Source organism: Centruroides vittatus, unplaced genomic scaffold (genome assembly GCF_030686945.1).
Source record: "Centruroides vittatus isolate TY-2023 unplaced genomic scaffold, ASM3068694v2 scaffold_324, whole genome shotgun sequence".
Taxonomy (NCBI): Eukaryota; Metazoa; Arthropoda; class Arachnida; order Scorpiones; family Buthidae; genus Centruroides; species Centruroides vittatus.
Window position 1 is genome coordinate 1,709,116 of NW_027122701.1, and position 17,624 is coordinate 1,726,739.

Here is a 17,624-nt window from a genome sequence, read left to right on the forward strand (position 1 = left end):
GACTAGTGATATTTTTATCACGTCTTTCTTAATTATTTGCAATTAACAGAGACCAAGATTAAAAAAAGTTCATTTTTATTTCGGCTATTTAACAAAGCATTTCGGATTGGTAATTTTCCAATCCCTCTTCAGGCTTACTGGTTATTTTCTACAACATAAAGAACAAAACGTTAGTTCGTGTAAACGTCAACAATGTGATTCATAATATGACAAAGGTCAAAATGTAGTTTTTCATTGTAAATATTTTCACAAGTTGAAACCAAAATGTTCACAAACAAACTATAACTATAATAAAAAGCACAAAAACACTACTTATATTTTGCAACAGAAAAAAACACTCCGAACAAAATCAACAACGCACTGATACGTACGGATCAGGCTGACCTGAGAACACCATAAATTAACAATCATGTGGCTGAGAGTAAAACCCTTCAAGACCTGGCTCGTACTTAGATTATAAAAATATTGTTATATTGAGGGTTAACTACTACACTTACCACTTTAAACTCTGATCTTGTCGTCTTTATAATAATTAAATAAAATCTAGAAAATAGCTAAATTCGAGACAATCTGGATTTATATCACTTATCTAATTGCCTAAATCTTAAATCTAGGGGCAAACAAAACAATCTTGATTTAGATGAGAAAAATAGATTCTAAAGTGACAATCCTGCCCAACACGTGTTATAGACTTCGATGTTTTGACTTAAAGTAAAATGGCGATCGATATTATCCGTCGTTGCCACCAAGAGCGCTGTATCTTAAGGTCACAGCCACTCTATGTAGTATATTCTAGTTCGTTCATCAGACGTCAGTTTTTAAAAAGACAGTATATTAAAATATCTTTATATTTCGTTCTTTTTCATATCACAGTGATATAACAGTCTTATGGCGGAGTCGTCCTTTACTTAAAAGCTCCTATCTGCTTCAATATGCAAAACATGGTGTAAGAGTACAGGTGATACCACCAGGTGCCATCTTATCGGGAAGTCCATCCTGTTCGTTGTTTACCATTTACTATCGCCTTATTGACAGTGTTTTTAAAAAATTCTTACAAAATCATGTCTTTTAAATGATGTGTGCATAATTACAAAGACAATTATTATTCAAACAAGCAAATAGTAAATGTATTTAAGGCACCAAAAGATTTGGGATTGATTAAAAAATAGAAACGAGCGATACCGTGTGCAGATCTAGAACTGACTAAACGTTACAATGTTAATGAAAAGCACTTTGCTCCCCATCAAATTATTCGTTCGTGGAGAGTATTTAAAGATAAAAAGAAAATCATCAACGTTTCTTATAAAACTTGACAAACTAATCCTTGACAAACTAAAAATGCAATGTTCAGTTTGTTTCCGAATCGCCCATCATAACTTTCTAAACCCAGAAAAGCACTTCGAAAAAGTCTTTTAATTACCTTTATTATAGTTTATAAACTATTTAACCAACTCATAACATCTAATTGTTGCATTTTTACAGCAGTGTAAAAAAATTATAACCAAATACTTTTTATTACAGCGGTTTTTGGGACAATTAGAAGAGCTGGATGTCAAAATAGAAATCCTGCTTCTTCAACATTTTTGTAATTATGTAATGATATATATATATATTATATTAACTATATATTAAAGTATATGTATATTGTCGTCATTATATTTCCTATTAAAATCACCAAGATTTGGTATTTGCCAAATTCTGTTTGATGAGAAACTGAGAGTTCATTATGAAGAAAAAACAATTCATAAAGAAATCCAAAGAGAATCTTACCCTCTTGAAAAAATTAAAAATGAAACTGGATGGACATATTGAGAGAGGTATTTAGGAGTATGTTGAGATAATTGATCATAATTATACATCTGCAGATATATTAGAATGCAAAATAGATTATGTCGCCAGCTTTGTTGCAAAAATTTTTTTAAACTTTACAGGTTATGAAGTTCGTATTAAGGCATTGACCAAAGATGAAAGTTATCAACCTGTGCACAGTTTACTCAAAACAAAAAGCAAACTCACATACCCAAATACTTTTCTTTTTTTCATCACTTAATCAAATTGAACAACCATTATCAGTCAGCATGCTTAGTGATGACATTTTGAATGACATTGCAGAAGCACTGTCACATAAAAAAATTATGTTCCCATGTAAAGCATATAATAATGAAATGTAAAATATTATGTACAGTATTTCTAAGGTTAATTAACGAGTTTAAACATTTTCGATGCGAATAAAAGACACTTATTCTTATTGCCTAGTACGAAATGATTTACAATGTTGAGAAACATTAAACATCTCGAAATAAGGACAAACTCGTTACTCCCGGTCGATGTCCGTCATTAAGAGGTTATACTACGTCACAAAACTTTTACGGGGACGAAATTAAAAAGCTTTCGATAATTTATGAGCTTAACTTACATTTAATAGCTAAAGTAATGTATATTTTAAACCTTTTCAATCAGTTTATGAAGATTTTTTTAAAAATTATACATGTATTCTATTACTTTTAGATTATTTTTTATGCAAATTTCACTAATTTCATTGAAATTAATACAAATTAGAGTTCAATTAGCAATTGTTGCTAGTGGTAATTAATGATAAAAATTGAACTCCACGTCGTCACGCATCTGCTGAATACTCGAGTAAGCTCAACCACTTCGCAAACGTCCTTGAATGGAGTGGTATCGCTTGTATTCTTACACCATGGTTAAAACATTGAAGTCTGTACCACGGCTTGTCACTTTAGAATCTATTTTTCTCATCTAAATATAGATTGTCTTGTTTTTCCCTAGATTTGAGATTTAGGTAACTAGAATAAGTGATATAAATCCAGATTGTTTCATCTCGAATTTAGCTTTTTTCTACATTGTATTTAATTATTATAAAAAAAGGTAAGGTCAGAGCTTAAAGTGGTTAGTGTAGTACTTAACCCTCAATATAACAACATTTTTATAATCTAAGTACGAGCCAGATCTTGAAGGGTTTTATCTCAGCCATATAATTGTTAATTTATAGTGTACTCAGGTCATTCTGATCCGTACGTTTTTGATTTTTTGTCAGACAGTGTTTTTTCTTTTGCAGAATATAAGTAGTGTTCTTGTGCTTTTATTATAGTTATAGTTTGTGAAAATTTTGGTTTTAACCTGTAAAAATATTTATAATGAAACACTACATTTTATCCTTTCTCGTGTTAACCACATTGGTGAAGTTAAAATCCTTCTCAGAGGTAATGAGGAGTTAATAATTGTTAGAAATGAAAGAAGTGTTGCATTTTCCCATCAAAAATAGACAAAGAAAACATGCCAGTAAGTGAAAGAGACTGATATGTAGTAACTGCACCATTAGGATGTGTATAAATTGTGCACTATATGCATTATTCTGGAAAGAAGTATATTAACATAAGCTTACCAGACGTCCCGCTTTGACCAGGACTGTCCCGGTTTGATGATGTGATTCCCAGCCAGTTTGTCATTTTGTTCGGGTTATTTTGTAAAATTTTAAAAGTGCCGAATATACAAGAAGTAAAATTAGTGCAGCCTTGGATAAAATGGCGATTTGGCAACTAAAATATCCCTTCTATTACACTCACTGGTGCCAATCTAAATATTTTGTATCTAGATCTCAGTACTTTTAATGTTGTCTAGATGTTTTCCCCAAAATTTATAGCATGATGTCTAATGAATTTAGATGTTTTATTTTTTCACAGAATTTATAATAGCATGTAGCCTATGATATTTAGATAATTTTCCCTGGATATTTCTATTTCATTTTTTAGATATTTTGTTTCAATTAGAGTAGGCAACATGAAACTTTACATTGCCATGTCATTGTTGCGCATGTCCTATCTTAGTCGAGTTCAAATCGCTAGTCGGCATTTGCGGTTATTTTGTACTGCACATTAATTTAATTTCCAAAATGCCAGATAGAAACTATGTGTTTACTGATGAATTGAAAAAGGATTATCCGTTTTCGAAAAAAGTTTGTGATCGTATTGACAAAGTGAAATGTGAACTGTGCTTTTCAGAATTTTCAGTAACTCATGGTGGGCGTTCGGACATTAAAAAATCACTTGAAATGTACGAAACATAAGGCAAGCCTAGTAATAGCAGAAGAAACTTTCTGAAATATATTATCATATTTTAAAGGTACCGATTTATTTTCTGTTGTGAATATTTTCTCAAAATTGTCCAGGTTTGAAAAATATATATATATATTATGGTAAGTCTATATTAACATGAATTAACCTTTTGTTCGATATGTAGACAACAACCTTAGACACTAAAGTCGTGAGCCTGAAAAGGAATTGGAAAATTACCAGTCCGAAATGCATTGTTAAATAAGTAAATTTGACACGATTTCAATACTTTCTTTTGTTATGTATACATAACCGAAAAATTAAAATTAAGAATGTTTAGAAATGCATTTAGTTTATGGATACAGAATATTTTGTTTTGTTTAGAAACGTTTAAACAAAGGGTTAAAGAAAGAAATGTCTTGTTATTTACTTTCAAAATTAAAAAAAAACAAAACTAAGTAGGGTCATTTTGACTCGCACCATCTTTTTTTTTTTTTTTATTTTTTTTAACTCTTTCCACCCTGTGGGCACTAAGAGGGCCTCTTTTAGTAGGCCCATTATGGGTTCGGCCAGGCCCACAATGGGGCGACCGGGTGGTGAGGGACGAGGCCCGACATATCCGAACGGACCACCCCCGAAAAATTCCTGGGGATTATTCGACCCGTTCGGATTCGATCCCGGGTCCCCCAGAGCGGTAGGCTGCCACCTTTACCGCTCGGCCATCCGGCCGTCTGACTCGCGCCATCTCACACTCATGGGTTAAAACTCTTCCTTTCCTCTGCACACTTTTACATGAGTTAAAATATTTTAGCTCGTTGTAGCTCGTTGCCTTTACACAGCACAAATGGCACACCCTCTTGACTGAAAGAAAACTGGCGGACATGTATTCAATTTTCTGTAAACATGGCGTCGCTACAGCCACTCTACGAAGTATATTCTAGCTCGTTGGGTACACATTGTAATACTTCTTATTTATGATTATTTTTTATTTTTATGTTGTTATTATTAATATTAATAGTATTATTCTTATGTTAGCAGACTAGCTGTTACCCGCGACTTCGCCCGCGCGGATTTTGCAAGCAAACACCATTTATAGTCAGTATTTCAACAATCATAGTAATTGTTATAGAACACCTACCGCTGAGAATGACGAGAATTGCTGAAAACCAAACGAACTGTTTTCAATTTGATCAATTTTCTGAAACGTTTACAATCGTTCTATAATCGAACCAATATGCAATAACAAATTCGAATTTAAAACGGTTCGAACATTTGGTTAAAAAATCGAAATATATAAAAATATTTATAACAATGTCTGAAATGTTATCAATTTAATACACCTAAGTACTCAACGAAGACTAAACGTAGTTAAAAACAAAAAATCGCATCTATAGTACAGTAGAAGCCGTTCTTCGGGTTAATCCTTAATGCTCTCCCTCTCCCCCCCGCGGAGGAATTTTGAAAAATACCTTCTTAGTGTGCGTTTTCATGACATACCCTAAATGTGTACCAAATTTCATCTCTTTAGGTTCAGCGGTTTGCTCTGGGCGATGATGAATCAATCAGTCAATCAGTCAGTCAGTCAGTCAGGACAAGTAATTTTATATATTTAGATAAGCCTGGCGTTGTCGGGGGAAAAGTAGCGATACAAAAATTAAAATTAATAGATTAAAGCAGATCTTACCCGTTTTTACCGGGTGCAAAAATTAAGTTCATTTTCTTCCGAGAATAATTAGAGAATTTTTAGATGGGTCTAAAAATATGGTGGATTTCCCACAAAAATGCAAAAAAAAAAAAACCGCATCTAAAACAGTACAGTAGAATCCGAGTTCAGGGTAATCCTTAACCACCAAAATTTAATAACTTCCTTACTCACGATGTATTTATATTATGCCAAATTTCGCTTCTTAAAAAGTTTGAAACAACGAAACGGAAATTTATATAAGATTAAATGCAATTAAAGTTTTAGTAAAGTGATTACGTCTCTATACATATAATTTTACAAATGTATAATTTATTTAACTTAAAACGAAAATTATCTTACATCTTACAACAAATTAAATGTTTGAACGAAGAACATCAAAACAAAATAAGAAATAAGGAAAAATATTAATAAAATATACCAAATATATTAATACTATGTATATACTTTTTCACATTAATGTAGTAAAAACATTTTGAATTTAGAGCAAATTTTGAAAAATGAGTCGTATTAAAGTAATTAAACAATTAAGAAGATTCCGTCGAAAAAGTTGAATCCTCGTTGGAATCACGAGACTCTTCCACTTCTCTGGTGTAATAAACTAAAGCCTCAGGAATGATTTTCTCTTTAATATATTGGCCGATCTCCAAGTCATCTTCCAACATTTTACTTCTCTCCTCCGATTTTTCTTCCTGCTTCAACGAATTGAAAAAATTAAAGAAGGAATATTTACAAACGGTCTTGGTTTTCTTTCGATCATTCTTTTTAACTGCGGATAAGGTAATATTCTTTCCTTCTTTCCAGTCGATATCGCATCCTTCGCATTTCACGATTTCGGGTCCGGCAAAATCGAAAGGGTCTTCCGGATCTACTTCGCACTTCATGCAATATTCTTTCGTCAGTACGGAATTACTGAAATATTCGTTAGGTTCGAAGTGGAATTCTAAGACGAAATCCATCCGATTATCCGAAACGTACTTCACGATTACGTCTTTGAGGTGTTTCAAAACGAGTTCGTCCTGCATGTTTATCATAGAAGACAAGACACTAGAATTCAGAAACACAATCAACCAAAAATCCGGAATTCCGAGGATTTCTTGACGTTCGTCCCCTTTATTTTTGTTCGATTCGCCGTATAATTTTTCTTCTTCCATTTCTTTTTTGATGGCCAAAGAAGATTTTCTGATTCCGTTAACAATTTCGAACCTGGTTTCGAATAGTGGTTTATAAATATCAGCGTACTTCATCTCCAGCTGGTGAAGCTCCTTGTAATAATTCACTTTGCTATTGAAGTATCGCAATTGCAGATTTCTTAATTCCAGGATGCGATTCTTCACGTCGGGTGCTACATCCGAAAGAACGTAGGGCAAATAATCGTCATCGACGCTATTATCCTTTACCTTCTTATCCGGTGCTTCTGCAGCAATGGCACCGGGCTTCACTTCCATGCTAACCGTCGAAATATCGTCGGCACAAGTCGAATTTTTCTCGCTCATCGTTGACTTGTAAATTTCTTCTTTGATTCTCCCAAGTTCGAAAGGAATTTTCGTTTGAAATTCAAACGTAACCGAACCTTGAAGAAAATAATCTCGAAACCGGCGTTAAACTTCGATAATAAATTGCTAAAAATTTCTGCATATAAATACATTCTGTAACAAAATACATTTCTTATATATATAGACCAATATTTTAATAAACTTGATATCAATAAATATCCAATGACGATATATATTAATGTTATCGATCTATTCTCGCTAGTGGCGTCCCGATCATACCTTCATTTTTACTTTCGGTCTGTTATAGAACGTGGAAAACTATAGTAATCCGTTAAATTTTTGACCCCTTTCTATATTTTCCTTTATTTCTGAATGATTTAGCATTCATATTTTCAATATATATATATATATATACTAACAGGTAGACCCGGCGTTGCTCGGGCAAAAGTAACGATAACGCTAATTAAGATTATTAAGTTATAGTCACAAAAGGAGTAATTTCATCAAAAAACTAAATATTTCGAAAGAAAGACCGAATTTGAAAATCGAATGTTCTAATATTGTTCGATTTTCACGACGAGTTCTGATTCTATCGTTCGATTTTCATCGAATGTTCTAAAGAAGAACGGTCGAGAAAAACCGAACTAATCTGTTTAAATTTGAAAATCGAGTATGTTCTAACATATTACTCTTTTCTTTTTTCTTTTCTTCCAGAGCCCGTAAATCTTGCACGTCGCTTTCTCTTGTTCTTCATTGTTACTTAACACTTCTTTTAAAAGAAGTGTTAAGTAACAATGAAGAACAATATGCAACTTTAGATGCAAGAACAATATGCAACAATGAAGAACAATAAGTAACTTTAAAAATATGTTCGATTTTCCGCAAAAAACGAAAAAAAAAACTGCATCTGCATCTTGCACGTCGCTTTCTCTTAACACTTCCATTATTGGCATTTCCATTGTTACTTGACACTTTCATTGTTACAAGCCTTAATCCTGTCCCTCTCCCCCATGAGAAGGTATTTCGAAAAATCTCTTCTTAGCGTGCGTTCTCGTGACGTACCCTAACTGTGTACCAAATTTCAACTTTCAACTCTTAACCGTTTGGGCTCTGCACTGATTATTATTATTATTATTATCAACTCGTCTCGATTATATATATAGATATAGATATATTGAAAACTTGAGTATATATATATATATTTCCATATATATGGAAAATATTTGGGTTTTATATATACTGTATATAAACCCTTACAAAATTTAGGGATGGGGCGATACAAACAGAGGGTTATCCGTCATTTCTTGAGTGGGGCCAGACTAATGAAAATTTTAATCGTTAATATCACTTACAGTTTTTTTAAACTCACTTCTACTCCTAAAATTAAGTCTTTTGCCTATTTATAATATGAAAAAGAAATTTAATAAAATCTCATAATTAGTGATTTCAGGGCTATCTGGTGAAGAAGGTTTGTGCTAAAAAGTTGAAAACAATTGCAATTATTGTGATAAAAATAAAAAAAAAAACATTAAAATTTAAACTAAATACTTCATCAAGAGGTGTTCATTTCTATTTAATTAATTATGTTTATTCTTTATAATATTAACGTTTTATACATTTAAAACCAAAGTTTAATACGTCAAATTAGACCTACGCAGGATTTTTCAGAAATGTTTTGCCAAATTTTACGGCCATACAGATTTTAAAAAAATTTGAATAAAATGTTGAGGGCCGGTTTTTTGATCTGAAACTCAATTAGTGAGTAAAAGTATAGTGACGTCATATAATATTAATCAATTTAATTTGTAGAACATATTAAAATATCTATTTCAGATAAATTCTGCAGAATATCTAAAGATAATCTGAAAAAATTTGTTATTAATATATTCTGCAGTTATTATTTTTGTGGCGCATGAAGTATTACTATAGCATTGATGTTACCCTATTAAAAATACAGTATTTGAAATTATTTGCTAATCTTAAATGCTTTTAAATAATATGAGTGATGTCAATTATCTGAAAATGATATTAAATGAGAGGAAATGACTAATCATCTGCCATCATCCACTTTTTTTAAGAGAACCATTAACTAGTGGAAATGATTTGAATTGTCATCTGATGGTTTTAAAATAATTTCAAAGTTTTAATCTGAACATATGGTATTAGTTGACATTAAGTGAGAACATTTTATTGATATTACGTAAAACTTGACATAAATTGGCATTACTTGATATCACCTATTAGATGGCCTGTAACCGAGTTATTAAGGCCGGATGGCCGAGCGGTCAAGGTGGCAGCCTACCGCTCTGGGGGACCCGGGATCGAATCCGAACGGGTCGAGCAATTCCCAGGTTTTTTCGGGGGGGTGGTCCGTTCGGATATGTCGGGCCCCGTCCCTCACCACCCGGTCGCCCCATTGTGGGCCTGGCCGAACCCATAATGGGCCTACTAAAAAAGGCCGTCTTAGTGCCCACAAGACGGAAAGAGTTAAAAAAAACCGAGTTATTAAAGTGGTAGCCTACCGCTTTGAAAAATTTGGGATCGAACCCAGACAATTCGAAAACCCAATGGATTTTCTGGAAATGTGATCCGTCTGAATATGTCGGGCCCCGTCTCTCATCACCCGACTGCCTCGTGGACTTGGCTGGATTTGTTAAAAAGAGGACCTTTTAGTGCTTACAGAGGAGAAAGAGTTAAAAATTTTAAAGATATCATACAGTAATTGACTGGTATCAAATGACATGTAAGATTTGTTTGAAACAATTTTAATAATTCTTATAAATATATAATAATTATTAAGATTGTTTCAAACGTATATTACATCAATTGTAATTTCATCAATTGATGTCATTTGTTCATTTGAAACTAACGAAAAACTCCTTCAGAAATAATGTAAACTTATATCATCGATAATGATAATAACTTTTACTAGGGTAAAGCTGACGGCCGTCTATATATCCTACTAAAACTCTATAAATGTACTTTGTTTTCCTTAGAAAAAAGTTAAATTACATATAGAACAACTTGTGAAATGTGCAATCACAGCCTTTAATTAATATACGATGATGAAAGCCTAACAACTTGTCGCCGTTTTAAGCGCGATATGATTAAAAACCTCCGGTAACGTGGAAGACAAATTTCATCAGAGAATATGCGCCTCAACACCGAACCCTGAAGGCCCACAATGAGATAGTCTTGGCCTGACATATGACCTGAAAAATTCCAGAGGTTCTTCTTCTCGTCCGGATTCGATTTAGGGTCCCCCAGAGCGGTAGATTGCCATCCCACAGGCCGTCTACAAATGCCGTCGCTCACCCATCGAAAATAATATAATCTAAATATACACGAAACGTTTACTCGTGATTATAAATTGAAATAACGCACATATTGGTTTCTTATAACCATACACTTATCGAAGCTTCAGTTAATCTAATATTTTTCAAAAATAATTAACTAATATTCAATGTCGCTCAAAATAATTAATTTTCGATGGCGATCGAAGCATTACAGCGCTCCAAGTGACAAGTAAAGATACTAACTCGTAAACAGGAGTAAACATGCGTTGTCGAGGTCACGGGTAAAAGAAACCTTTGATCTTTGGATGAAGACGTAGGCTTTTCTCAAAATTTTGGTTACAAAATTGAGGCTTTACGAAATTATACTTGTCATTAGAGACATGATGTGAATGGTAATGAAAGTTATTTTACACTTTGATCGAGAATAATCTTTAATTTTCGACTCAATTGTTAGGCTTAACTACTTCAGAGGAGCAAGGTAAGGAAAAAGATTTCGCAATGGCCACTCTTCTACAATATTTTCATATTTGTTAAATTTATGAAATTTATTGAATTAAAACTTTATTCCTATATCGTTAACTCAAGTAATTAAAAATATTTATTTTCGATTGTAATGGCATCATTTCCTATATCCTTACTCACATTGCCTTTTATCAATAAAGTTACCTTGATATTACTTTGATTAAATAATAAAAAAATATTGTTGAAATTGGTTTATTATATTACCAAATCAAAAAATATTCTCTTGTAATATAATTAAAAACTTTAAAACTACTGAAATTGTTATAATTAATTATGATAATTATAAGTAATTTTCATAATTAATTAATTAATAATTGAAAAGTATACTAATGTAATTATGTAAAAAATAATTTAGAATTACTGCATAAGTTTCATTTTTTCTTTTTAATTTTTTTTTTTTTTATCAGTTTTATAAATTTTAATTTCATCATCATTTTAAATGGCTTATCATTTATATCAGAAAATCTGTAAAGGTAACGGTACTTTATATACTTGTTTTACTCGGCTTGATAATGTAATTTTAACTGAATTGTAAAAATGAAAAATTGATAAAGATTTAGTTTCTTTGTCTGGAAAAGATTGAGGAAGTTTGTTTTCTTGCTTTTGTATTTGCTATTAAATAGTAAAAAAAAAATTCCTGTGATAATGTCAATTACTATGCATTCCAACATTATTTTCGGTGTGTATAATTTTAAGGGTATATTTGAAGATTGATAATGTTTAATTTGGCAATGTTAAAGAATTTTTCAAATTGGAAGTTGATGGCTGTGTTCGGCAGACTCGACGGTTCCAGAGATGTTGAGTATTTTTCTGCCAAATACCCTCTACTGTAGTACTCTTTCGGAATATGTTTGGTGTTTTGACCTCACATTTTGCAGCGTCTTTCGTTTACTCTACCTATCTCTACCCGAAACTGACCGATGAGGCTTTTTCTTCCAATGTGACATCGCTCGTCGTTCGGCAGATCCGGGTTGCTATGTAACTGCTACTGATAATATAATAGTATCAATCAGTGAATTCTATTTTATTGATGTCCTTTGTAATAAAAATTTTTTACTTCCTAATTAAACAGTCATTCAGCCTTATTTTAAAAAATTAAATAATTCTAATTGTGAGTATTTATGGAATTCATCAATCATTAGAAGTTGCACAGAAAAGTTTCATTTTTTATATATATTTTCTGAAAATGAAATGCTGAGTTATAAATGCATTTCTGTTAAACATAATTGACTTTCTAAAATAAGATAAACTGATTGATTATTTGAATTGATATCCTTTATTATTGAGAATTTATTAGATTAGATAATGTTAAAGCTCAATATATACTTTTAGAATATCTTAAAAATTGAAAAACAGCTAGCTTTTTATGTCAAGTTTGAAGTTTGACATCTCTCATCTATTACAAATTAATGATACTTTGAACTTAATGTATTACAATAATCTTTTTGCTGATTGTAATTATGCAAATAAAGACATGTATCTTAAACATTTTAAAAGTAGAAATATTGTTAAAAGAAAGTAATAAAAAAATTTTTTTTAGATGTAGCTCTTCTAGTTATAAAAGTTTTTCTCTTGAATAATTCATGTTTTTTGCTGATGATTTTCTTAATTCTTTTTAATTTATGTATTTTTTTTTCCATTTTCTGTTTTCTAACTCATTTTTTACACATGATCAATATATTTATAGGTACTTTTTTGAACTTTTTCAATAACTAAATAATACTTCCTATATTAATGATTTATTACATCTTATTCAGATAGTAAACTTTTAAATAGGATTAAATTAAGTTACTTTACCAAAAAGAAAGATTTACTATTTGTTTATACTAAGAAATTAAAGCAACTTATTTCAAATAGCCTTTAAGCATTTACACTCAACATTGCATTTAAGTAAAATTATCAGTAAATTTTTGAAAAAGCATTATAAATTAATTGATTTTAAATAATTTCTTATTGATGTCTTAACTGACATTTATTATTAGTATCACAGTTGGCAATACATTTTCTCAATACACTCACTTGTCCCTCATTTTTGTCACCTGTTTGGTTGGAACCATCAAAATTCAGTGACAAAAATTGAGGGGATAATAAAATCTAATATCTTTGTACCAACACAAACAAAACAAACAGTATTTATTGTTTTGTTTTGAAGTTTTATACTACTGACATATACAGTATGTTGTTCATGTATCACACAAAATTTAACTATATTATAAAATTTTAAAATATCATAGTTAAAAAAATTATTTCTGACACGTTAATGGGTAGAAGAATGAAGCAAAATAGATATATTAGATATAGTGGTTCAAAAACACATTTTAATGATAAGATTACATCAAACAAAAGAAAATATTTACACTGGAAGAAAATTCTTAATTTTTTTTTTGTTCTTGACATTGTGAAATTGTGAGTATTCTTGATCAGAGATTAAGAACCAACATGTCTGAAATGTTGGCTCCTCTTTCATAAAAAAGTTTTCACATTTTCTAAGTTAGCTGAAGCTTCTGCAGATGTTGGAGTGACATTACCATCTTCATTTGTTTTGCCATCATTGTTTTCATCTTGATTAAAAATTGAATCTGCATAATGAAATTTATAAACTTATTAAAATCATACCAAGATAGTTGAAAAGATTATATATAGATTCTTATATAATTATGAAGAAATATAAAATTTAAATACAATTCAGTTGATGAAATTTTTATCATCTAAAATATGTTTATTACTTTGTATTTTGCAGTAATATAGCACTATAGTAGAAAAATGATGCATTCCTGTAGCACATTCTGTTCATGTGGACAATGAACTGGTACCAACTTAGTGGCATGACACAGTGGCCCATCTGAAAGCAGCCTAATAATGTTGTCTTAAAACATTGATATAAAATTGCTTCAAAATTCTTATTGGTCTATAACAATCCCATTCTTTAATACAGGTTTATTCCATATGTTTGTTTATGACTAAAATTCATATAGACAATTGGACATTGATCATGTTGCTTTTAGAATCATTAATCATTATTTATTTTTTTAGAAATTGGCCTAATAGTGGAATTGATATAATATAAAGCTTCTTACAAGAATTGATTGGCTGAAAATACTGTAAAGTCATTTATAACTCACAAATGAAGAGAGATAGTCAAGTAAAACATAAAAGGCATGAAAATGCATTTTATTGGCTACAAGAATGCACATTTACTTCTCAACATAGTTACCATTTATAGTTATACATTTCTCCCAATGGTGAACAAGATTTAAAAAAAATTTATACCTTATTACTTTTTAGTAATTTAATAAGTAAACCAGTGTTTTCATCCTATCAATGAAGAATTCTTCTTTCCTTGATTTATGAACTTACTTAGACCTTCACTTCATCTGTGGTGAAATGAATGTGCTTAAGGTCTCTCATTAAACTTGTGAAAATCACATGGTACCAACTCCAATGAGTATCGAGGGTGTGGAATGGGTTTAAATTTCAACTTCACAAGAGCCTTGGCAATAGCACACAATATGTGTAATTGAGTGTAATTATGTTGTAAGATTATTGGCTCAGTAGATTTTCAAACATAATGTGTCTTCTCAAGTGTTTTAAGGTCTCTATGTACTGTACAGAATTCATGGTCATCCCAGCTTCCAGGTACTCCATTGTGTACACTTATTTGGCATCCCAGAATATTGTCAAGGAATTTTTTTGCAAAGAGTTACATTCTGAATTTCTTCAGTTACAGTAATTTGCAATGCCATTATTCTTCTGGATCATAATTATACAACAAACTTTTGTCTTCCATCACTATTGAAAAGAAAATAATTTCTTCCTTTATGATAATGTTTCAGAAGTTTTTCCCAAATTTTTTATTGCTTTTGTTCTCTTTTGTGAGTTTTTGTGGCACTCACTACAAACAGATTTTATAGTAATCCAATTGCTCAATCATATGGCCTACTTTTTCTATTGATATTCCTAGCTGGATGGCAATGCATTGTTGCATGATGCAGCCATCACTTTAAATCAGTTCATCTAATACAGTGGTTATTAACGTTTTTGAAGACATGGAAGGGTTTTGAATATAGGAAAAATTTGTGGAACACCGAAATCACTAAAGTCATAAAGTAACAACAATAATAAGCATGAAAATATCTTTTTATTAAAAATTATAGATTATACTATACATAACAGTAAAAACAAGAAAACATTAACTTAAAAAATATATTATATTTGTAAAATCAGTAAATAAAATACAGTGGAACCTCGGTATATGACCTTAATCAGTTCCTGATGTTTGGATTTATACTGAATAGGACGTATACCAAACCAACCTTTCCCATAAGAAGTAATGTAAAAATGATTAATCCGTTCTCATGTAAAAAAATAACAACTCCTCTTGATATGGTATATTAATGGAGTTGTAAAATAATTGAAACACTGTTTGAGCACATTAATAAAAAAAATAAATTTTATTATAGATTTTTAAAGTTATTACAGTAATAATTGCAAATAATTGCTTCTGATACGCTGTCACCAGCACACTGTTTTTCAGTTATCCAAAGCAAAAGCAATTTCTCAACATGATCTAATGTCTCCGATCTCTGTTTAGAAATTGATTTAACCCCTTTCACAATGTTAGCAGATTTAATAATGTCTTTATTTTTCACAATTGTCGATATCGTTGTTCTCGGAATATGGTATGCAACAGTTAAATCTCGAACACGCATGCCACCTTCATATTTCTCAACAATCTCTTTTTTCAGTTCCATTGTGATTCTAGTCATTTTTTTTTAGTTTTCTGTTGCTTTTCATTTGCCTTTTTGCAATTCATGATTAATAAAAAGTTTTACTTACAAATTAAAATCAAAAGAAATTTAACAAAGTTATAGACCGTGGCACCGCGAATGTCTAGTCTGGTCTAGTACACCAATAGTCCTACTTGTTCATAGATGGCATGTATAATTGAATTAAGTCATATACTGAGCAAAATTTATTTCGTCCAAACAGGATGTATTCCGAATTGGACGTATTCTAAAGCAGACGTATACAGAGGTACCACTGTAACTTTAAAAATTAGAAGCTTTTTAAAACAAGTTTAATGTTATACCTTAGTTTGTTGGCTTCTGAAGATTTCAGATAACAGGTCTACTATGTGATAAAGCTATCCTCATTTGTTCCTCTATATCAATGGTCAGCAACCAGTGGTCTGTGGAGAAATTTGGACATTGTTCAACTGAAGGTTACATGAAGTATTACGAAAAAAATGCAAAATGCTTAGTTGCTTTTTTTTCACTCTTTGGGGGTTTTTATTTTAATCTGGAACCAAATATGAAGTGACTGTTATCAATAAATAATGAACAATAAACAATATTGTGAGTGTGATTGTTGTCCTTCATGGAAAAGCGCTAAGAATCCATAAACTTATTTCAAACATGCAGCAATGAACTTTAGGTTTGCATTAATTTGTTAAAATTAAACATGCGAGTTTCATATTAATATAGTAAAATTAAACATTTATGATGATTATTATACTACAGACTTTGTATTGTTTAAAAAAATTCACAATAGTGGTCCGTGGGATTAAAAATTGTGAGTTTAGTGGTCTGTGAGGTCAGAAAGGTTGCCGACCACTGCTCTATATTAGTTAGTCTTTTGCATTTTTTTTAGTTTTTATGTTGGTTAATGTTGAGAAACTGCACTCACACAAACATGATGTTGAAAACTAACAAAATTTTCAGTGCCTTGATAAGAGGACTGGATTTTTGGCTTGAACAAAAATCCAAAAATCCTCAAGACTTATTTTAGAGAATATTATTTTTAAACTACCATTCGTTGACAAGTTAACCGATTGCTCTTCTTGTAATGAAAATTTACAACTCAAGTATCAATTGCATCAAATAGATTTCTCATCCAGTCATAATTTTCTATATTTAAGGAAGGAAAAAAATTGCAATCTTTTTTCCCAATAGTGTTAAGTGTTCTGTTTTAATGGAAATAATTTCCTTGACAATTTATTATGAAGCAAAGGAGACCTATCTTATGCATTTTTTGTCTGCTTTGTAAACTGCACACTTCGAATTTACAATGCTAACATTTCTTAAATTATCATTTCCTACTATTGGGTTGAACAGAAAGTTTAGCCTATTCTTAATAGCTGTTGTTACATAATGTAGATGTGTGATTTAATTATAACAGTTATAAAATTTAACACTTTATTTCTAATGAGAGATCGTCTTGTATGGGCTAGTTGGGCATGAGTTTCTAGGCTATATAGCCCCGAAGTAAAATGTGATGTAATTGTCATCTAATAGTAGTTGTATGTGTTTCCATTGTTACATAACACTTCCATTGTTCGATTTTCGCTCAATGATTAACACATTGCTTTCACACTTTGCTTTCCACATGATGGTTGTTATGTGGGGAATAATGTTTTCCAGGAGGTCTTTTAAGGGTAACTGGCCCCTATTCGGGCATTACAGACATGGAAAAAACCTGGAAAACTCCATGTGGCCAGTCCGTTCGGGTGAGGCGTGAACCCACTCCCAGTGTTCAG

General features: G+C 31.2%; 3 protein-coding genes across 5 annotated transcripts in view; 1 reads left to right on the forward strand and 2 right to left on the reverse strand.

Moving 5' to 3' along the window:
* Window positions 1–6,269: 6,269 nt before the first annotated feature.
* On the reverse strand, window positions 6,270–7,368 carry LOC136988172 (nucleosome assembly protein 1-like 1). The gene has a single exon (XM_067286002.1). The coding sequence runs from the start codon at window positions 7,269–7,271 to the stop codon at window positions 6,303–6,305; it is 969 nt and encodes a 322-aa protein (XP_067142103.1). The 5' UTR covers window positions 7,272–7,368; the 3' UTR covers window positions 6,270–6,302.
* A 3,431-nt stretch (window positions 7,369–10,799) lies between these two features.
* Window positions 10,800–17,624, forward strand: part of chico (insulin receptor substrate 1 chico) — a 75,707-nt gene continuing 68,882 nt past the window's right edge. For 2 of the 3 annotated variants that reach the window (XM_067286052.1, XM_067286055.1), the window contains exon 1: window positions 10,800–11,045. The gene's annotated coding sequence lies outside the window, so the exon portion shown is untranslated. The remainder of the gene's footprint in view (window positions 11,046–17,624) is intronic. The other variant, XM_067286053.1, reaches the window with a different exon arrangement.
* Window positions 13,553–15,840, reverse strand: LOC136988233 (putative CENPB DNA-binding domain-containing protein 1). Its single transcript, XM_067286088.1, has 2 exons — window positions 15,567–15,840; window positions 13,553–13,668 (listed from the first exon to the last, which is right to left on the reverse strand). Exons 1-2 carry the CDS (start codon window positions 15,838–15,840, stop codon window positions 13,553–13,555), a joined length of 390 nt encoding a protein of 129 aa, XP_067142189.1.

Excerpts from the sequence above, each read along its gene's own strand:
- LOC136988172 (XM_067286002.1), bottom strand. The coding sequence starts at position 7,271 with ATGAGCGAGAAAAATTCGACTTGTGCCGACGATATTTCGACGGTTAGC.
- LOC136988233 (XM_067286088.1), bottom strand. The coding sequence starts at position 15,840 with ATGGAACTGAAAAAAGAGATTGTTGAGAAATATGAAGGTGGCATGCGT. Across the intron at positions 13,669-15,566 it reads AATTATTTGCAATTATTACT|ATTCAATTTTTAATCAAGAT; the intron begins GTAATAACTTTA and ends TTCATTATGCAG.